A 22710-nucleotide genomic window follows, 5' to 3' on the forward strand; every position below is an offset into this window, starting at 1 on the left:
GAAAAATGAAATTTGTAATATTTTTAAAGTTTAATAAATAAATATCACAAAATACACACTGGATGAAAAAATACTATGCCAAAAGAAAATTTCTTCTCAAAATATGAATAACTTAGTCTAGAGAAAACTAAGTTAGAACATAAAACTAATAGTATGAAAGGTGACACAGTTTAGTTGAATCAGAAAACAAAGTATGATTTAAGTAGCTATCTACCTAGCTGTCTATCCCTATGAAATGACTTCACATATATATTCTCAAAATGATTAAAATAGTTTATGCTAGTTCTGTTCAAAACAAAGGTTATCTTGTATCCCTCAACTTTCCAAATCACATACATTAAAGTTATAATTCCTAGTACCTCAGACTGTGACCTCATGTGGAGACAGGGAGTCAGATCCACATAAGGTCACTGCAGCAGACACAATCCAGTGTGACTAGGATCCTTATTAAAGGGAAAGCTTGGGAATCTGGACACTGAGACATGCATAGCAGAAAGATGCTATGAGCGACATGGAGAAAATGAATGCTGTAAGCCAAGACTGGGGACAGACTTTTTTCCCGAAAGTCTTCAGAAGGAACCAACTCTGTCAACACCTTCAGTTTGGACACTGAGCCTCCAGAAATTGAGGCCAGAAACTTTTGGTGTTTAAATCACCCAATCTGTAGTACAACTGTCCCTCAGTATGCACAGGGTTTAGTTCCAGGACAGACCTTCCCTTCCATGAAAGATACCAAAATTGTGGATACACAAGTCCCTTAGGTAAAGTGATATATTTGCATATAACATATGCACAGTCTCCTAAATACTGTAAATCATCTCTAGATTACTTAAACTACCTAATACAATGTAAGTGCTATTCTAACAGTTATTATACTGTACTACTTAGGAAATAACAGGAAAAAGAAAGCCTATACATAATGAGTGCGGACATCAAAATTTTTTTTTTCTTCCAAATATTTCTGAGCCATGGTTCCTTGAATGCACACATGCAGAACACTTAACATGGAGGGTCTACTGTGTTGTTATAGCAGACTAAACAAAGACTACAAAAAGAAGTGCCTCAATTCCTTTTTCCTTCAGAAAGCAATTCCTTTTGTTGAACTAAAGTAATCAGTCATTCCTCTGAAAAGCACATTACATTTCTCTTGATATGAGTCTAATTTAAGTTCTTTATGTTCATTTTCACTACCCACTCTGAACTGCAAAAATTATTTGAATGAGAAATATGTGCTTATTTTTTCTATAGATTGAGTAGGATACCACCTAGAGGACTCACACAACACAATTATATGAAAGTACTCAGCATGGCTTTAGTTTTTTCTTTTCTATTTTTCTGTTTACTGGCTAAATGGGCTACAAAAATCAATACTACACACATTAAAATTCTTAAAATACAGTATTATATGAATACACCTATATTATATATAGCTCTGAAATGTTTTTAACTATCAGAATTCACTTAATACTGTTTTGTAAAGAAAAATTTTCTTAGGTAAAATGTAATAAAAGCTAAGAAGTCACAAATAGGCCTTAAAAAATTAGAAATGGTGGCAGACATTTGATTTGCAGGATGCACATAATGTTGGCAGAAAGAGCACATTTCCACCTGATTTTCATATAAGAAAATGATTATGCATAAATACATATGTAGTGGCAAGAAAAACACACTTTTGTTGATGTCTACAACCCCCAGTAATACATTTCTACTTATTCATGGATTCTGACTCTTCCCACTACAATACATGGTATAAAGACCACCAAACGAATTTGCTATATGTCATTTAGTAAGTAAATATAACAGGTTCAATTGGAAATTTCTAAGAAAAAAAAAACACTTCTAAAATGGCTTATTTTAGCTATTTCTTTATCTAATGTCCTCTAAAAGAGTACAACAATGGTTAAAAAAAGAGGTGAATGAGGAAATGCATAATATTATGCATAATAATGCATAATAACAAAATAACCAATTTTGGCCATAAGCAGTTAAAAATTAGGGCATTAAAAAGCCTATTAATAGTTTAGAATTTTCAAATACTTGATATATTTTAATCCTTTGGTACTATATACATTATATGTACTTGCTATAAAAAAGCCCAGCTAACAAAGAAATAAAGAACCACTAAATACCCAAACCAAGGAACCTTTTTTGGCATAACTGATACCTTGGGTTCACACATCATCTGTGCCTCCCCCTCTGCACTGAGGATGCACAGGCAGCTATGGCAGAATTGTGATTTTCTACAGCGGTCTGCGATCTATGTAGCTGCTGAGACTCAAGAGTTTCAGCGGTGTGACCCTTCCCTTTCTCATTCTTACCTATCTTATGCTCTTCATTTTCATGTTCCTGTTTACAATTTTCACCGCATTCTTGATTAATTTTCTGAACTTTAGAATTTGATGCATTTTCAAAATTGGGAAAGTCTGCAATGTCACCATAGATTGACATAAATGGACTTAGTTTATTGCTTAATATTGCTTGAACGTTATTGAACTTAGAAGGGGTTTACATCCTCTGCTTTGTATGTTTGTTTACTGTAATGCTACCAAATACTACAATGATGTAATTGTAACTGGCACATATTCTCTTTCTGTTTTCCACTAACTGTTGTTTTAGAAAAAAAAATTTTTGTTCCTGAATAAAGTGTTCTTTTTGTGGAAAGTACTATAGCTCATATATATTAAAAGTAACAACAAATTATGCTGATGTAGAAAAACAAATATAAAAAGGAAAAATGTATATCCCTATCTATAAGAAGTATTCAAAACAAGATCTGAATAATTCTACATTAATCATTAATGAGTCTTTATCAACTAGAAACATACCATACAGATCAAGGAAAAGTGTGGCAAAGTATTTCCTCCTTTATTAAACTATTTACTCCTGCCACAACAAAATGTGTAATAATTATATGTGTAGTTTCCAGATACCACTTGTAATGAAGTTAGGATTAAAGAAGTTACTATCCATCATTACCCAGTACAAATAAAAATTAAATTTACCATGTCAATGTTAATGAAATGATTTTAATATTTTGGTCAGATAAAGTAACAAGTTTATTTCACTTTTATGCATATAGTAATAGCTAGAAAAGATGTACACTTACTGGAGGGCTAGAATATTCATCCTTTGAAAATTGTTTTTCTAAAGCATTAAGTTTTTCTTGAAGGTATCTATTTTGTAAACGTAAATCTTCTATAACAGAATCTCGAGGAAGAGCCTGATGATTCCTGTGAACAACCAGATTCCTTACTATACAAATCTCAACTTCCTTCGTTTATATATTAAAACTTAAGAAAGCAATGAAAATGCAACGTTTATTAACATGGTGAAACATTTTTCAAACTTAAAATCTATAAAAATAGGATGTCACAAAAATATGATAAACTAATCTCTAGAAGATTCATTGATGGAATCCTTTATTTTTTATATTTTTTATCTTTTTTGAAATTAGATTTTATTGGTACATTTTAGATATACACAATGATCACATTCCTTATAGAGAATTTATACATGTACATGATACAACTTTTTCCCCATTCTCCTACCCTCCCTTCAATCCCTCCTCCTTCTCTATTTGCATGTTTCCATGTTTTCCTTATTTTCTCTTTTTTAAAAAGAACTTTTCCCTTCTCTTTCCACCTCCCTTCTCCTTTGTTACCTTTCCCCTTTGAACCTTTTCTTCCTATTTCACAGTATCTATGATACATTTTGGATGAAGAGTTCCTCTAAACTATTAGTTTAAAAAGTACAATTTGCTGTAAAGAAATGTATTAATATTTTAAAATAACATGTATCTATATGTAAGTTACTTAAAATATACACTATTGAAAAAATTACATAATAATTACATGACATTTATGTTACCCTCAAAAAGCTCAAGGCTCTAAAAAGATTCTTAATAGTTCCATATAGTAATCTTTTACTTCAAGTTTAAACTTACCTGTGTGCCCTACAAAACTCTCCATTATCTTGCTCAACTGTATCTATCACACCTCCCTGTTCAGGAGACTTCCTTTATACAGGCAAATAGATCTACATTTAATCATATAAAGAACATTCATGTTGCCTCTACATCTCTACTGGGCATATGCCCTCTATCCTACATCCATATATCATTTAACTTCTGATTCAAAAAATTCAGAAATCAAATTTCTTAAATTTGGAGAAGCATCTTCTCTAAAATCTTTATTCCTTACAGGTTCACATTAGGGAAAAAAAAAAAAGAACCTTAAAAAGTACTGGAAGGACCTTTTAATAGAACCTTTAAAAGTATTTGTGGATCTCAAAAGTAAAATGATTTGACTCATGGGCCATGAGGCAAATAAAAATGAGTTTTGCTTTGAATCTATGTTTAGACTGAAACAATAAAATAAAATAAAAAGGAAAATCTATTGCCAGACCAAGCAGTAACTGTTAAACAAATGTCAAGACAAAAAAATTCTTTGATAATTTACTTTTCTTCCCTATCAAGGGAAATTCTGAAGGACAAAGTAAAAAAAGAAAGAAACAAAGAAAGAAAAAATAGTAACTTAGAAAGAGATGGAATGTAGGTTAGCTCCTAAGACCTTTTTTTTAAAAGGTGCTGCAGATGAAACCTAGCCTCTGCCTCCGTAACTGTGGGATTGTTGGAAGATGGAGGCAGGAGACAACGCAGAAGAGACAGCATAATGAGGTCGTAAAAGTTCCCTTTGTCTTACTTGAATTAGAAGACATCCCGAACCGTCCTCCTCAGTGCCAACATGTCCTCCACGCCGCAAACACTACATTCAGCCCAGGTAATAACAGAGGCAAAGCAAAGGTGAATTCACTGCTGGTTGGCTGATACTTAAATTTGAGTATTTGATCCAAATCGACCTTGTACTACTGAATTTTCCAAGCCCTCAAACAGATGCCCAGAACCACCACTCCTTCACCCCATCACTGCCACCATGCCTTTTAAGGGAGCCTCTGAGGTTTCTTTCACTTTGCTATCTCTTTCCAAACTACATTTTTTGATAAAGTCACGTCATACAAAATAAAAGAATCATGTCCTAAAAACTAAAACTATTTACAGTTTTTATCTTTTAGTTATTTCTTCCAACATTAGCTTATGTTATATATAATTTGTTATTTTCTCAGCCAAAGGCACTCAAATGAACTGTAATCATGTGATTACTCACTGTCAAGGTCATCTGCCTGTAATATTTAAATATGAGGATTTCATAAATTTATCACACATTTTGCTATTTAAAAATTATGACAATCTTCTTCAGGAATGGAGCTGTAATATCAATGAGGTGAGTCATTTTTTTCCCCCTCTTCCTTCTGTTTTCTCACTGCTGCCTGGAATTACAGTTTAGATCTAGATAGAATTTCTTTCAAAAGCTCATATGTTGAAGACTTGGTCCTCAACTTGCTATATTAGACCCTGACATTATCCCTCTGTTTGTCTGTCGGGCTATCTGTCTGTCTCTGCTTCCTGGCCACCACGAAGTGAGCCTTCTCTTCTACCAGTGTTCTGGTTGCATTGATGTTCTGGCAACTAAGTAACCATACACTGAAACCATGGGTCAAAATCTTCCTTCTTTATTTTCTCAAGGATTTTGTCAGTGACACAAAATTTACACATTTGGCTATAGATATGTACATCTGCTGAAGTGCAGAGCATAAAAGGTGCCAAGTCCCACATCTTATCCAAAGTACCCAAGTGAAGAGCTGGAGGTTAAAAGGAATACCATCAAAATAACAGAAAGGAAGGAGTTCAGGAAAAGGGCTATATAAAGTTATCTGTGAGCTTCCGAGGAATCAGAATACAGAGGATTGTGGGAATTGAGTAAGACACAGCTCATGTATTAGACAGCAGGAAACTGGGAGGTCCACAGGCAGGACAGAGCTAAACAGCACTGCAGAAGCTTTGAAAACAGAGCTGATGTTGAAATCACAGCCACAGAAAGGAGCTTGGAATCTGCAGCCTGGACCTAACCAGAGTACACAAAAATACAAAAATACATTTTGCTAAAACAAAAATACATTTTCCACTGAATTTAGAAGACTCAAGGGCTTACAGCATAATATTTAAGGCTGCAGAGGTATACAATCCAAACAGCATATAAAAAGCCAGGAATATCTCATCTCAATGAGAAAAGCCAACACAACCCAAATTTGAAACAATGCACATTCATTATTTCTTTATCAAGCAGGTTTTCATCAAAATAGGTACTATATTTCCATATGATAGCTTACCTCAGACATAGTAAGTCATTTTCTAAGTCAAGATTTCTCTTTTTTAATTCTTCCAACTCTTTTTCTGACTCCAAAGCTCGCACTCCAACAACCTGATCAACAGTCATTCCAGTTGTTTTTAGTTTCCTCTGCAAAGTATGTTTCTCTTTATCAGCTCTGTAGAATACAGCATAAAATCATGAAAATATGGCATTTATTGTTTGGCTTGTTTAGTTTATTAGGTTATAGCTTGATATACATTAGAATATAGAATGATATACATTAGAATAAAGAACATTAATTATACCATTCTGTATTTGGTATGAACTAACTTCAAAACCATAGAAAACTCCACTTACAATTGTTAAAAATGCATATGAAGCACATTTTTAAAAAGTGAGTCATAATGATAAATACTTAAAACTAGAAAACATTTCACACTATCAATTATGATAAAATGATACCTTCCAGATAAATACTTTTAATTTGGGGGCAGAGATCAAACTCATTACCTCATGCTTGCCGGGCAGACACTGTGCTGCCTACCTAACTCCCCGGTCCAGAAGATTTTAAATATTATGTTTTACAACAAAATTTAAACTTACTTGGCAAAAAGATCCTTCACAGTAGCCAACTGCTTTGTTAGGGTATAAACTTCTCCTTCTTTCTCTTTTAACTTGTTTCGCATTCCCTCTATTTTGGTTTGCCATTTTTTACCTTCTTCCCACCTAATTAATTCTTCTCTAGCACTCTGTAAGCAATAACAAATAAACTGTAAAATTACCAGTATTATTTTTAAGATTTATCAATTACAATCTACCTAAAAAAAATAGTAAATTAGTATTTCCAAAACAGTATGTAAATAAACTCATTTTGCTATGCGACTTTTAGACTCTTTAGGCATACTAAAATATTAGCAAAAGTGACCTTCAGTCTAAACAGGCTTTATTCTACAACTTCAGATAAAATTCTAGGTAAATTTTGATTTTCAGAACCTTTAAAAATTCTTAAAATGAAGATTATAATATATGATCATGACTAAAATAAGCTTCTAACAAAAAATTTTATATGGAAATGACTGATCTACTTTTGTTAGTCCATGACACTCTCCCATCATCACAAGTCATCAAGTCTTCAGTACACATTACTTCACCCCTTCTATACACATAGTGCTAACCACATGCCAGGTACTGTTCTAAGCACTAGAACTAGAAGCGATGAATAAAACCAATGAAAAATTGTATCTTCATGAGTACTACAATATAGTTTATGTTGGTTGACTGGGAAGGGAAAGGAGCAAAATATAGATAGTAAATACATATATAATAAAACGAGAAACCAAAAAAAATTCAGGTGGAAAGTTGCCTGGTTCTAAGTGCTCTTAAGAAAAGCAAGGAAGTAGGGTATTATAGTGATAGGAAGTCAGCTGTTAATCAGAATGGCACAATAGCTTGTTATAATTTTGATTAAGGAGCCAAAGCAAGTCTATGTAATTCAGGCAGGAGGATTAAAAGTTCAAACCCAGACTGGTCAACTTAGTGACTTACTGAGATAAGATGTTGTCTCAAAGAAATAAAAGAGGGCTGGTGAGGCAGCTCAGTGAGAAGGCCCTGGGTTCAATCTCCAGCATCACAAAATAAACAAAATCCCACAAAAGTCTAATGTGTTTACAGGTAGCTTTCAGAAGGTGACTGGATCATGGGCACTCTACTCTAAGGTGGACTCATACATTTATAAGTTCATAGCTTAATGTGCTGTTGGGAACTGTGGCCCTGGTGCAGAAGGTGGGTCACTGGAGGTATACTGTTGGATGATGTATGTCTTCTTGATGCGTCCTTACTCCCTACTTTTAGTGCTTGGGTTAAGCAGCTTTTCTTCACCAGCGCCTTCCTTCAAGCCATTTCTGCCTAGGCACCAGAGACCATTAACTCACTCCTCTGCTACCGTAAGTCACATGAACCTTTAAATTGTATATGACAAGTATTTTGTCCCAGTCATGGAAAGCTAATACACCAATAGAGCTGTGGACAGAAAGCATGTTGTAGATCTATGCTTACAAATGCAATCATTTTCCTCAAAATGACACTGATGTTACAAATGTTAAAGTATTTCTTGGAGCATACTACTCTATTATTGAAATACACTGGTACTGAAAATATTTAACAGATACTGAGTACTTTCTGGGTAAATTTTATAATAAAAAGTTTTCTTAACAATTGCATGTCCACAGTGATTTCTTTCAAGAACAAAAATTACTAAAACACAAAAATTTCTTAGGTAATTTCTGTACTTTCAATATACTAACAAGATATTTCCAGTTTATTATTCATAATAAATTGAATTATAAGCATTTCAGTTAACTTTAGTTTTTCTTTGGGTTAATCATTCCCATCACTCATTTTTATTACAAACTGATTTAAGAGTAAAGCTGTGAGAACTTAAACACCTTATCTCGTATTACAAACTGGTGAGTATTAGTGATTGAGTATTAAGAAAGTACCTAATATATTCCATATCACTTTGTTTATCTGAAATAATAGCCCAATCTACTAAAAGACAAAAAGAGCACATTTGGCTCAAAGTAGGTATCTCAGAGTATCTAAAAGGGTCAAAAGAACCAACCTACACTAACCATTATTTAGGGAAGAAACATATAGTCAGATATATATGATATTAAAAGACACTTGAAGTAGTGTAGTGTCATAAAGGTGAATGTAGATGGTGCAGTAATTTCCAAATAACGTTACACCAATGGTGCCTCCTTAAGTACACTGTGAATTCCTAAAGGACAGAAACTTTTCTTAGACTTCTCTGCTTATCCAGCGTGTTTTAGACCCTCTGATTACCATAGGATATTACTTATCAACTACATATTTAATTTAATGTCATTATTTTATATTATTCAATATCTTTATTACATACCTTTTCTTTCAGAGGTTTTATGTCTACTTCATCCACCTTTCTTTCCAGTTGGCTCTCCAGTTTTTTAACTTTCTTTTGAAGTTCCTCAATTAAACTTTGTTTATTATCTATCAAAGGTCTGCCCTGAAAAATAAGATGGCACTTTACATTCCACAAATAAATATCAAAATACACACTAGGTATTCCAATTATAAAAATTTTTAAACCCATCACTAACCACGTTTTCTGTAATATGTAAGTCTAAAATGGTATTTTACAGATATACTATTCTAGAACTGTACATACAATAGAAATCACTAAAGGAATTAGGCATGTTTATGAAAATAATCTGAATGCCAGTTTTAGAAACACTGTAAATAAAAATAACAAAGTGGAACCACATACTATTTATATATTATGAAGTCTATCAGAATTAAATATAAAATTACCTGTAACCCACTAGTTAGTCTTTTAATTTGTCTTTTGAGTTCATCATTCTCTTGATCAAGTCCATCTTTTTCTCTAAGTATTTTATTATATGCTTTTTGTTTTCTTTGCAGTTCATTATTTAAATCATTCAAATTATCTGTCAGTAAGCTTTCTCTGCTTTTACTTGTTTTAAGAGCTTCTTTCAATTTTAAAAGGTTTTCATTTAAATCTTCAATTTGTGACTAAAGAGGGAAAAAGGGCTTATTCATGAATCTCCATCAATGATAAAAATAACACAAAACAAAAATGATACAATAGTTCTTAGCAAAACAAAAACAGTGAACAAGACAAAACTCTCTCTATTATTCCCCCCCCCCTCAAATTCATGTCAAATAAGCCAACCACTTTGAGGAAAATAACAGTCTAAAATGAATTAATGTTCAACAACATAAACAAGGTTTTATGAAGTAAAAAACTGGTTCATTGTGCTTGAGTGGAAGAAATAAGTGCCTATCAGTGTATGTGACAATGCTTTATAAACTATGAAGCAAGAGCAAAGACAACAAAATAGCTGACATCAAATAGTTCTAATGTACTTTGTAAAGACAACACATGAAAGGAAAATGTGCAATACTACATAGTATTTGATTTCCACTAGGAAGTCATTTTTAGCTATCTTATATAATGACAGTGATGGAAACATTGCACTACATGGCCTCTAATGTGTATTAAAATAAATTACTGCAGGCTGACTACTACTACTACTAATGATAAATTATTCCTATTATTTTGTTTAAGTAAAACAATGTTAAGTAAGTCAGAAAAGGATGTGAATCAAGACTTGAAGAATGAGAATTCAGACAAGATGGTATTTTAGAATTAAAAAAGACATTAACAAAGGTCTATTTCTACTTACATAGGTAGATAAAGCAAAAGAAATAAATCTGCACATCTCAATTATCAATTCAGAAGTAAAAGCTGCTTAATTCACAACCAACATGTCCTCCAGAAAGTGAGTGAATATATAAAACGTGATACATTTAGACAATGGAATATATTCAACGATGAAATGTTTTGCATTAAGTAAAAGTCAATCTAAAAAGGTTTCACATTATATGATTCCACCTATAAACCATTTTGGAAAAGCCCAAAATGTGGAGAAACCACTGATATAAAAATATCAGTGGTTTCAAGAGTTGGTGGAAGTAGGGGGAAATAGACCACACAGAAGGCTCTAGGAGCCATGAAAGTAGTCTTTATGTTACAGCACTGTGTAATAATGATGCAGAGATGTATATTATTATACATTTGTCTACACCCACAGAACGTACAACATCAAGAGTGAAATCTAATGTAAATCTGGACTTTGGAAAATTATGACGTTTCATTGTAAGTACATTAATTGTAACAAATATCCTGATGGAGGATACTGATAATGGAAGAAACTAAGCATGTATGTTGGGGAGGGCAGGCTATATGAGAATCTCTATATCCTCCTCTCAATTTTGCTTTTAACATTAAACTGCTCTAAATCCTTTCCTAATTCTCTTGATAATCAGTGCACGAGTACTGTAAAGTTGATACTGTTCAAAAAGCATACATGTATGCATCCACCCACTAATAATTCATTACAAATTCCCACTCAGGATCCAAATTACTACATATTAAGTGGATTCTCTTCCCATAGGAACTTCTGGGAATCTGCTATAGTAATGTACGTGTTGATATTCACCTTGAGCTCTCTAGTATGTCTGTCAACAATCTGTTGAACATTGAGATTTGCCTCTTTCTGAGAAGTTACAGAAATAATGTGTTCTTCTGCTGCTGCTGTCATTTCTGCCCGGAGTTCCAAAAGTGCTCGACTAAGTGCCTAAAAATTAAAACGTAAGTATGTTTTTAAAAAGAAAACAACTCAGTTTACCATGTGGAGTTGTTAATTAATAGCCATATTGGTATAGAAACGATAAACTTAATTTCTTCCATTTGTACAGGGAAAATGCTCTGTATTAAATGTATACATTTTATCTACATGAATCTGATTACAAAGACTAATAAGGTATTCTCTGAATAATGAAAAAAAGGTAGAATGGAGAGGGAGGGAAGGAAAGGGGATGAAAATAGGAATTAAAATATGTTTCATAAATGTATTAACTTCCCATAAGGAATGTAAATACTGTATACTATACACATGTGCTAATAAAAATGAAAATAAAATATAAAAAAATTAAAAATCTTTTCCTTAAAAGACATCTTAAACTGACACAATCAGAAAAATGCTGTAGCTAAAACTGTTCTTTCAAGTTCTTCCAGCCATACCAACTAACAAGTTTAATTTAAATATATTTAAATTATTTTTAAAAAACACAAAAACCTATTTTATTTGAGCAATATATGACAAAAACAAATTTTATTCTGCTATTTTCCTAAAATATTTTTTCACTAAACCATAAAACATAAATCACCCTAAAACCTACTTTCTAAAATAAACTTCTTTTAGTTATACTCAATTCTTTCCCAGTTATATGTAAGAGTTAAAAATCTCAAAAACAAATGAGAAAGCAACATTTAATCAAGGATTTGTATTATGAAAATCAGGCATGTTTTCAAATACTGAAGTTATATACTAATAAATGATTTACTCAGTATATCCTTCAATGTAAAATTGATTTAGGTATACAACGTTAGAAAAAATGGGCAGGAAAGGCTAACACCTGTCAAAAATTTTGTGAGCTAACAAACACAGCAGCAATTTCCAACAGTGTCAGTATCAAATCTCAGATTAACGACAGAGAAAGTGAATGAACTGGCTCAGGCCTTCACAAACCCCTCTCCAGCCTTCTTGGGTATCTCCTTCTCATGATCGCGTGTTTCCCTCTTTGTTCCTCTCACCCCTGTCATTCAAAATCACTGGGCCTTTTGAACTGGCCTCAAGCAGGGAAAAAAAACATTCCAGCAAAAAGGACAAAATAACCCAGATACTGCTGATGACAATGTAAGGTAAACTAAAGTATATCCACATTTAAAAACACTGAAAAACTCTATTTAGGGATTATCTTGAAATATCTGTCCTGTTTAACATGAGATAAAGCTTATACTTTTTACTATAACAAAAACATTTATACTATTACAATCAAGCCATTTATAAATCTTCTTAGTTTTACTAAGTGTTAAGAACTTTCTGTACTTACTTTTTGTTGTTTCTCTTTCAAGGCCAACTGACTCTTTAGCCGGTCCACTAGATTTCTCATTGTAGTTGTTGGAGCTCTTGAGTTGGCTTCTTTTTGAGCCTGAAGTTCAGACTTTAAATTCTGGGATTCCTTTTGTGATCGGGCTAGGAGGGACCTTAACTCGTCTACTTCTGTTCTTATCTTTTTCACTTCATCTGCATGGTTTTCTTGAAGCCTGATATAAACAAATTTATGTATTTAATTGATTGGTTGCTACAATCAATATTTGGATAAACATTTTATAAAGTCATAAGGTGTCTATTTGAAATATTTTATGTAGGAAAAATATTCTATGCAGAACTTTTTCTACACTCAGAAATTAAAAGGATAATTATGTACCTCCAAAACATGACATAAACTTACTATATCAAAAATAAACTCTCATGTATAAAATTTTTAGCACAATGAGAAAAACAGATTAAAAACATATCATATGCTGTTGCTAAATTTCATTCAGAGAAAAAATGGCAATTACTTAATTAACATATTAATTTTTTCAAAGGCATCTTTTAATATGTGAGAAAATAATTGAAAGGTCCAAAAGAGGCTGGAGTGAAATTCTGCATTAAGGACATCAATTTTGTCACCTTTTTTAAAATAAAATGAGAAAGATATTCTATAATCACAAGAAACTGCATAACTATAAATCTGTTTTAGGTTTAAAATCTAGTGTGATAAATTTGCAGAAAAATGTTTAGAATCTCTTAAATACAGAACGCTGTCAACACTGTTAGTGTAATTAATAAAATAAATTACTTTTTCATTTAGCAATCATTTATTAAGCCTCTACTTTGTGCCACACATAACTACGTATACAAGCAGAAGTTCTGTACTTTTATGTAATTTTACAAGTTTCAGGTGACTTTCATACACAGCCACTCTGAATGGGTCAGGGTTAAGTACTACCACTGCCAAAGGATGAAACTGACACTCAAAGATGTTAAAAAGAAGATTCTGCGTAGAATCTGCATTGGCTTTACACAGACTGACTAGCTTCAAACTGCGGTAGTCCCACCTCCTTTCCTGGTCTCCTATCTGAGAAATGGGAAAGTAATATGCCATAAGAATACAAGAATAAAATGAGATAATATACAGCAAAGTCTGGCAAAGCAAACCCATTTACATTCATTCTGTCCTAATTACCACAACTACCATATGCTTATTTTAAGTTCATTTCTGTTGGGAGCCGCGGCCGACACCGGTCGCCTTACTTGGCGGACGTAGGGCCTGTGGGTGGGAGCGGAGCCTGAGCTAGATTGCCCCTCCCATCGAGTGAGTCAAGTTGGCGCCTGCTTCCTGCCCCCTGATTGCGCTGGCGACTTAAACAACCCGCTCTGTAAGATAGTCTGCCTAGCAACAACTGATGTTAGCCAATCAGCCCGCATCGCGCGCTTTGAACTGATTGGCCACTGTTACCCTATAAAAGTAAATGCCTCTCCCGCCACGAGAGGAAGCACAGAAGAAAAGCACAGAGAGAGATAGAGAAAGTCCACTGGCGAGAAAGGGCTGGTGACAGAGCGGAGGCCTCGCGGGGCCCACGCGGAGACAAATAAAGGCAAGGTTGCACACCGCCAGACTTTGTCGTGTGTCTTTCCTGCTGGCCGGGAGCGACACCGACACATTTCTAAGTCTTACCGTAATTTAGTATTTTCAAATTCTTTGATTTTCAATTCTGTGATTTCTTTTTGTCTCTCTAACTCTTGTGATACTTTCTTTAGTTTGCACAGAAGTGTAGAGAGAGAGTCATCTTGTTCTGCAACTGTCTGCTCCATCTCAGCTAGACGAATAAAGTGCTTGTTGGTAGGAACTGGAGTAGGAGACTGTTTTATTAAATCCTATGAAATATAAACACATTGGCCAGCCATGGACAAGTATAATTCAATGTCACTACTTATTCTATAATTTTAATCTGACTCCTCAAATGACCAAAATAAAGGATTTAAACTTTAATAATTTCATAGGCAATGAAGGCTTAAAGACAAGAAATAAAGACTTTATCCATTCCAAGTATTCAGCAGTGTCTATTTGTAGTACACACCAGTAACTGTTGACTACATTAATGAAATAAGACTCACTGAATCCCAGGATTCCATGTTAAGAGATGAAAGGCATCATTTTACACACAGAGAACAGAATGCCTTAAAGAGGCAAGTAAGAGTTCACAAAATGACAAGCCTAAGTTTACTCCTAAGCTTATAGTGAGTAAAGTTTGGAAAGTTTTAGGTCTGAGATTAGAAAACTTTGTATGCATGGCTGAGGAAAGGAACCTTGATTTTGTGAGCAATAGTAATTTACTGAAGGGTTTGGGTTTAAAACATGAATAAACAAATCTGTGTTTTCAGATTATTTTAGCAAAAACAGTAAGACAACTTCTACTTTGAAAAAAAAAAAGATATAAATTTTATAACATAAGATTTTAACAAATCAATAAAGAATAAAACAAAAATCTAGGCTTACCCAGGCTGTTTGTTTGAATTTATTGAGTGAACTGTCGGCCTGTAATTCTAATTTCTGATGAAGAACATGAAGATCTTCCTCATGTTTCTTAACAATTTCTCTTTGTTCCTATTTTACCAAAAATCAAAATTATAATTTAAATTTTGATTCAAGTAAATTATATTCTGAAGATCTTACATATTTTGTTATTTTTAATATTCTAAAATCTCTGATAGAAAAAGAATATTATCTGCATGGATATACTTAGATATCTCCCCTAACGAATGTGTACGTTCACAACCTCAACCTTTGAACATGATTCTAGAAAATGTTCTAAATGTTAGGGTCCCTCACCCCATCCTAGTTCTAGAAAATCTGATTTTCACTGATTGTTAATATGGTAGATTTCATGGTAATTATTGCCTCAACTCTTACCTATGAATTGATATTTTTAAAATCTTAAGGTTTCACTGTGACAGCTGTTTCTGGTTTGGTTAGTCCACAAGATACAGATGCACATACACAAACTGCCAGATTTACTTAAAAGACCTATAATCCAGTCAGGTGAAAGTAACAATTTCTAAACAGAACTATATGAAAGCAAGAAATAAAGTAGCATTTTATGACACAGTAAGATTTGGCATTTGACTGAAAAAAATAAAATAGTATAGCAAAATATAATGAAATACCTCTCTAGCTTTTTCTAGAAGATGCTGGTATTTCTTTAACACTTCTTCCTTTTGATTTAGCCTTGCTTGCATGTTTGCAATGGTTTGATGAGCAATTTTCATTGCATGATGAGACGCTGGTTCCACCTCCTTTCTATCCAGTTCAGCTATAAGTTTTTCTCGTTCTGTAGTGGTAGGCAATCGAAGCCTCAGTTCATTGATTACTTTGTCTCTTGAAAGAATATTCTGCTCTGCTAACCGTAAAGCAGATTCTTTTTCTTTTAGTTTCTGCAGTTAAATAACAAATTATGAAAGTATACTTGTTTCTTTAAAATGTTTCATTTGAATTTTATTTTTCATATATTTATAATCACCATCTGACAATAAGATTAGATTGCATTTTTAAGTGACTATAGTTTTTTGCATAAAAAATTTTGTCTATAAGATTATCATGTCAAAATGTCATTGTTAGAGTAAAAATAAACTTCAGTTGGGGCCAGAGATATGGTTCAGCAGCACAAGTGCCTGCCTGGCAAGTGCAAGGTCCTTAGTTTGATTTCTGGAATCAATAGAAAAAAATTCAATTATGGAACTTTATTAGGATCTTGCAATTTAAAGGCAGAAATGAGCACTGGTACTAAGAATGAGAATGCAATAAATCATCCGTTTTAACTCTAATGTATAGACTATCAGAGCACTATAAAGACAAATCCATAAAAGTCTGCTAAGTATAAAATGAGAATTTTAATAGCTAAGGTCAGTGAATTAACAGCAGTCAAAAACTGCAATTCATTAAAACAAAGCAAGAAATATATTTTTATTCTTCACCACTATTAAGGCAGATCACTCAGGTAACTCAGTGACAATTCATACAAATTACTAATACTAATTACTGAATTGATAAAAAACGTGTAACTTTATATGAAAAAAGATATTTTCTAAACTAACTTATAGGGGTTGGGGATTTAGCTCAGCGGCATAAGCACCTGCCTTGCAAGCAGGCAGTCGTGAGTTCGATCCCTGGTACCGATAAAAAAAACGAAAAAGACAAAAAAAAAAATAATAATAATAATAAAATAAATAAACTAACTTATAGATAATAAGCTCAGTTAGGAACAAAAAATAGTATTCAATTTTTATCATATTCTAACATATTTGATTTGATCATATTAATCAAATTTAATACCTAGATTAAATAATTGGTTTCTAGTTTGTCTTCATTTTCCCAAATCATAAAAGGAATACAGTAAAACTGATTCACAGGATACACAATGTGCACTTCAAAATAAAATGTAAGGATGAAAAGATCATGTAAGGGAAGTACTGGATTGCACATAAAGCTATGAATGCTTTTATTTCCTCTGATGCTCATTTTTGCTGATCAGTGCCCCCAAAGTGACAAGCTGTAATTAAATGTTCAAATTAGCTATACTTGCTATTGATTTCTGGCTATTAGAATCATTAGAGGAAAACATAAAGAGACAGAATAAGCAACCAATTCATCATCTTATGCTTCATCAAAAAAAGTATTTAGAAAATCCCTAGAACACACCCGATAATACACTGATCAAATTCTTGTGATTACCTCTTCCAGTGATTTGCAAGTTGTTTGTGTTTCAAGGATGATTCGAAAATTCTCCTTGAGTTTTCTTAAGGCTATCTCCAGTTGATTTGGAAGGGGTAGACTGGGGTCAGGCATTGCTCCTGTAGCCTTCTCAAACTATTAAAAAAAGTCATATTTTTAAAAACACTGGTTGTAGCACTGAGACTAAAAAGTAGTTATTTCTACAAATATGAAATAAAACACGTTAAACCTGACATATTTTAAATATAAGACTATAACATCAGTTAAAATTACATCTGATGTAGAAAATATTTGTTAATGCTCTAAGAGCAAACAAGATCAGTCTCATACCTTTTGTGCTGCACTTATTATTTCATTTTGCTGATGGTCAAAAATATCTAGCTGACGTTCCAGCTCAACTTCTCTTTGATCCCAGGCCATTTGTCGTTCTTCGTGAAACTGAACAAAGACAGTTTTGTCAGACACACACACACACACACACACACACACACACACACACGCATACACACCCAGGTGAACAGCAGGCATTTTATATCCATTTTTCCATATAATCTTCACAACAACCCTCTGTGATTACCATCATACTTATTTTATGGAAAAGCATACATATATTCAGGCAAGAAAGTAACTTGCTAACATCATAGAGCTTGCCAGATGTGACAGCAGGATTTCAGTGTACTGACCTGTCCATTCATCCATCTCTCCATTCAAATACACCTAATGACATAATATTATGTGCCAGACACTATTCTAAGTAATGTAAACACAGCAATGAACAAAATCATGTCCTTGTTAACATGGAATTACACTCTGGTGAAAAAGAGAAAGTCACTAACAAATATATGACAGAATGACAAAGACTACAGAGAAAAATGAAAACAAGTAATCCCTATTTAAGAAAAAGTGATACTGTAGTAGGAATTACCATCTTGTATCAGGTGGCTAAAACAAGAAAGGTTTTGAGCTAAGATCTTAAGGCAATGAAAATATAAGTACTATAGGTATCTTACTATGCACTGTATTATACATTGAAATGTATTCTACTCCATCAGTGAAAGCCAGGAGAAACTTAGAACTGTGGAGAGTCAAACAACCAATGTCAAATCAAAGATAACTTTCTAAGTTCACTACATAATATTCTTTTTAATACTACTGTTTTACAATTAAACAAATGAGTATTTTTAGAGTAACATAAAAAGTGAAAAGTAAGCTATTTTTATAATCTATAAAAGCTGCATTTAATTAAACTAAGAGTTGCTCATGCAAGTTCTTATGTTTAAAATCTTAGAAACCTTGTTCTGTTGAACAATTTCTTCCTCCAGATTGCTGATTGTATGTTCGTATTCTGATATTATATTATTCAAATATTTTATTTCTTCTTTATCTTTGACTAATTCTCGATTTAGTTTAAGCTCTTGAAGACGAAGTTCTTCTATTTTCGCATGCCAGCTAATTACCTAAGATTAAGTTGTAACGTTATACTTGTTCAAATTGCATGACAAGGTTTACTTACGATTTAGATTCTGAAATTATTTGGCATATTACAAGAAAATACTCACTTGAAATGAATATCTCTAATGCTCACTTTCATTTTTTCATTTTCCATCATTTGTTCATTGAGTGCTTACTGTAAACATGTCACACACACACTAGTTCTACTTTCAGAAATGGAAATCCTAAATATGTTGAGCCCAGAGAATAGAATTCAGTTGTAAAGTTATTTTTCATTAAATTTCTTCCACTTAAGGATAACAATTAGGTCATTAAAAAATAATTATAGGACTATGACTGGAAATAATTTTAAATGGGTAATAGTTATAAAAATAAAAACCAATTAATAATCAGTAACACATATAAGAACAATTACAATTAGAATTTAATATATATTTTCACTTTTGAGTACAATCTGCATTTTTATTGGACTTTCAGAAACTCATTTCATTTTCATAAATGACATTCAAACAGCCAAACTAATTAAAAATCTGAAACAATGAAGTAGAATTGTAATCTAGAGTGTATTTTTAACGTTTTTCATACAGATGCATATTAGAGCTTTAAAATTATTGTGTAACTTTAAAAATACTAAACCTCAAACCAATTTTTACCTTTTGGGCTCCCCTGGCATCCTTTAACGTGCTTATTAACTCTTCTAGGCCCTTTAATTTTAATTCCAACTCCAGTGCTTTGTTCTCCATATTTCTGTGTTCTTGTTGAGAAGTTTTCATTTCTTGCATTATCTTAAGTTTGTCATTTTGCAGCTGAATCATTGTTTTAGAGAATTTCTCCTGTTGTGCCAAAGGTAAAGCTCCACTGAACTGTCTTCGCAGAGACTGAATTGTTTGGCGCAGATGTTTTGCCTTGTTCCTCCCCTCCAAACGAGCATAATAGAGAGTTTGCTCTTTTTCATCAAGTTTCTGCTCTAAGCGCAAATTGTAGGCCTCCACCTTTTGAAGCTTACATGTTACTGACTCCAACTTCCCGAGAGCAGCAGTCTCACTAACTTGAAGAGAGACAATATGTTGGTGCAACTTGGCAATTAGTGCCTTTTCATCAGATTGTGCCTAATATTAAGAAGTACATATTTATAGTAAGTTTCAATTTTTTCCAAAGGAACTTACAGTAGATTTTAAATCACAATTAAACGCAATTTTGAAACCACATGGAATATGAAATTCCAAAAAAAAATCTGTTTTAATATAATTACCAATAAATTGGGGGCTGGGGATTTAGCTCAGTGGCATAAGCGCCTGCCTTACAGGCAGGCAGTCATGAGTTCGATCCCCGGTACCAATAAAAAAGAAAAAGACAATATATATATATATATATATATATATATATATATATATATATATATATAAATTACCAATGAATTATGTAAGAAGCAGTTAAAATCCAAATATTTGTAAAATTTAACAAATTGAAACTGTTGGAATATCACTTTAAAAAAATTCTACACATAAATCATAACATTGATACAATATAATAAAGTATGTGTACTTTTTAATTCTCCAAAATCATGAAAATCTACACAAAGTATAAGATGAAACACTGTTATTAAAGAATACTAAGTACTCCTGCTTAGCCTAGTAACTTGCAGCAGTGCCCAGTGTGATGCATCTGTAGGCACAAACTGCTTTTCTGGATTATAAATGGTATTTTAAATTAGGGTTTTTAATCATGTTCCAACTAGTAAGAATAAGAACCTTTGAGTAGCATATCTTCAGATTAAAGCTATAATACTACATCAATGTATAGTGTGAATTTAGAAAATAAGTAGATTCTATTTGGAAAACCAATACTGCATCTACCTGATAGTCCAGCAGCTGCAATCTGAGTGATTCTACTTCCTTCTCCCTGGATTGCTGTTGTGCATTCAAAATTTCAACTTGTCTTTTGGCAATATCAGAAATCTCTCTCAGTCTAGTAAGCAATAAGGTGTTTCAGTTATGATTAAGTACATTTTCTAAGCAAATACCAAATTCACATGTACAGATTCTTTTCTGGAAATTCTGAAGATTCTACTATCTCTTTTTAGTATAAATTATACAGGATTCAGAAGTTTCCTGAACTGTTTCATAAAACCCAATTCCATGAGGTATTGACAACTATGTTATAAAAATCCTTCATTACCAACATCCCTCCTTCTTGAAATGACATATTAAATGTTCTGAGAAGTTCTAATGTTAACTGTACATGACCAAAGACTCTTGATCCCACACTCCCACACTTGTTTTCATTAAGATACTTATTTCAAAAAAGGTTAAGTATTTAATGGGTTATCTGTTACCAATACACGGTTTAAAAACAGAAACTCTGAATTCCTAAAATGGGTTACAACCTGGATGAATTTACATTTTGAATGCTTTTAATTTATAAGTTACCAAAAATATGAAAAAAACCCCTCAAAATATACATCTCTTATAATGACAAAATGAAAGAGTAAATAAATCTTTTGCAAGAGACAGAAAGGGTATGAGGAATAAAGATGTGTCATGCACAAACATCAATCAACCAAAAGAATGTACTCAAGAAGTACTGTAATTAAGTACTAATAGCCAGAGATTTAGCTCAGCAGCAATAGTGCCTGTCTGGCATGAGTGAGGTCCTGAGTTCGATTCCCAGTACCAAAAAAAGTACTAATAAAAAACAGTCATTTTAAAAGGCAAGATCCACAAGGAGACAGGAAGAATGAAATTAAGACTCCTTTATAAAGAAAAGGGTTGGCAAATACTGAGGACTACCAAGGCCCCAAAGGCATTAGCCACACAACTTTAAGAAGAAGCCATATAAATATTTTTACCAATTATTTGTTTAGAACATATTAACTCTATTAACTCCGGACACCCATATTTTTCTCCTGAAGTAGCACATGATTACAAAAACAATTATGTAACATTTACTTGGCATATAGCATTTACTCTTTTCCTTCTTTTTTTGTGACAGGGTCTCTGTGGAGTTCAGGCTGAACTCACTGTACGAGCCAGGCTGGCCTTGAACTCGGCCATCCTCCTGACGCAGCCTCTCTCTGGGATTACAGGTGTGCACTCCATGCCAGCTCACAGTACTTACTCTTCACACGTATCTTGTGCTCTACTTAGCTGGCCTGTTTCCCAAGGTGAAAACATTATGTAAGAGTCATTAAGACTGTATGGATTATTATGTTTAGTATCTTGCACACTGCCTAGTGCAAGCAGGTAATATAAATAAAATCAAAATCTGAATCTTTCATATTTTTACAGTAATCTTATGAAAGCAGGAGAAGTACTGGTATTTCCTGTTTACAGTGAGGACCGTTCCTCTTTCATCTTCTACTCTCCCTAAAAAACATCAGTATAAAGGTGAAGTGGACCTCACAGTCCTGAGTCCAAGTGCTTTCTTCAGTAGTATTTCTATACTCCAAAAAAATACAGATTTTCAGAGGTAATTTTTCCTTCAATGTTATTTAAGCATGTTGAAAAAGTATTGTGTTACTAATTCTTTTTATAAAAAATAAACCAGGATCAATTACCTCAGAATATTAAGCCTAGGTTTTTAATTAATTTTTAATGGTACTGGAGATTGGTCCCAAAGCCTCTGCACTGAGATATATCTTCACTCCTATTACATTTTTTAAAAATCTTGCGACAACAATTCAAATTTGCAGTCTTCATGCCTTAGCCTCTCAGAGTGTAGGGATTACACACGTATGCCACCACGCTCAGCTGTAAGCTTCTTAAAGACAAATAAGACAAGATACATGTGGTCGAATGACTAAATGTTT

General features: G+C 33.0%; 1 protein-coding gene and 1 long non-coding RNA gene across 6 annotated transcripts in view; one reads left to right on the top strand and one right to left on the bottom strand.

Moving 5' to 3' along the window:
* Cep290 (centrosomal protein 290) overlaps positions 1 to 22710 on the bottom strand; it is a 72433-nt gene that overhangs the window by 13698 nt on the left and 36025 nt on the right. For 3 of the 5 annotated variants that reach the window (XM_063255268.1, XM_063255267.1, XM_063255270.1), the window contains 15 exons: positions 20759 to 20870; positions 19556 to 20011; positions 18743 to 18907; positions 17781 to 17888; positions 17451 to 17585; positions 15887 to 16153; positions 15219 to 15326; positions 14397 to 14596; positions 12723 to 12936; positions 11267 to 11404; positions 9555 to 9776; positions 9127 to 9249; positions 6810 to 6955; positions 6226 to 6381; positions 3107 to 3230 (listed from right to left, as the gene is read on the bottom strand). In XM_063255268.1, coding sequence (XP_063111338.1) covers positions 3107 to 3230; positions 6226 to 6381; positions 6810 to 6955; positions 9127 to 9249; positions 9555 to 9776; positions 11267 to 11404; positions 12723 to 12936; positions 14397 to 14596; positions 15219 to 15326; positions 15887 to 16153; positions 17451 to 17585; positions 17781 to 17888; positions 18743 to 18907; positions 19556 to 20011; positions 20759 to 20870 — 2674 coding nt within the window. Of the gene's footprint in view, positions 1 to 2318; positions 2424 to 3106; positions 3231 to 6225; positions 6382 to 6809; positions 6956 to 9126; positions 9250 to 9554; positions 9777 to 11266; positions 11405 to 12722; positions 12937 to 14396; positions 14597 to 15218; positions 15327 to 15886; positions 16154 to 17450; positions 17586 to 17780; positions 17889 to 18742; positions 18908 to 19555; positions 20012 to 20758; positions 20871 to 22710 lie in introns of all 5 variants that reach the window. The other 2 variants (XM_063255271.1, XM_063255269.1) reach the window with 2 other exon arrangements.
* LOC134477369 (uncharacterized) lies at positions 9769 to 22171 on the top strand. The gene is made up of 3 exons (XR_010049397.1): positions 9769 to 10923; positions 11222 to 11418; positions 21894 to 22171. It is a non-coding gene; the product is annotated as an uncharacterized LOC134477369 (long non-coding RNA).

Source organism: Cavia porcellus, unplaced genomic scaffold (genome assembly GCF_034190915.1).
Source record: "Cavia porcellus strain 051 isolate PalLab524CR breed Dunkin Hartley unplaced genomic scaffold, mCavPor4.1 scaffold_8, whole genome shotgun sequence".
In the NCBI taxonomy this organism is placed as follows: Eukaryota; Metazoa; Chordata; class Mammalia; order Rodentia; family Caviidae; genus Cavia; species Cavia porcellus.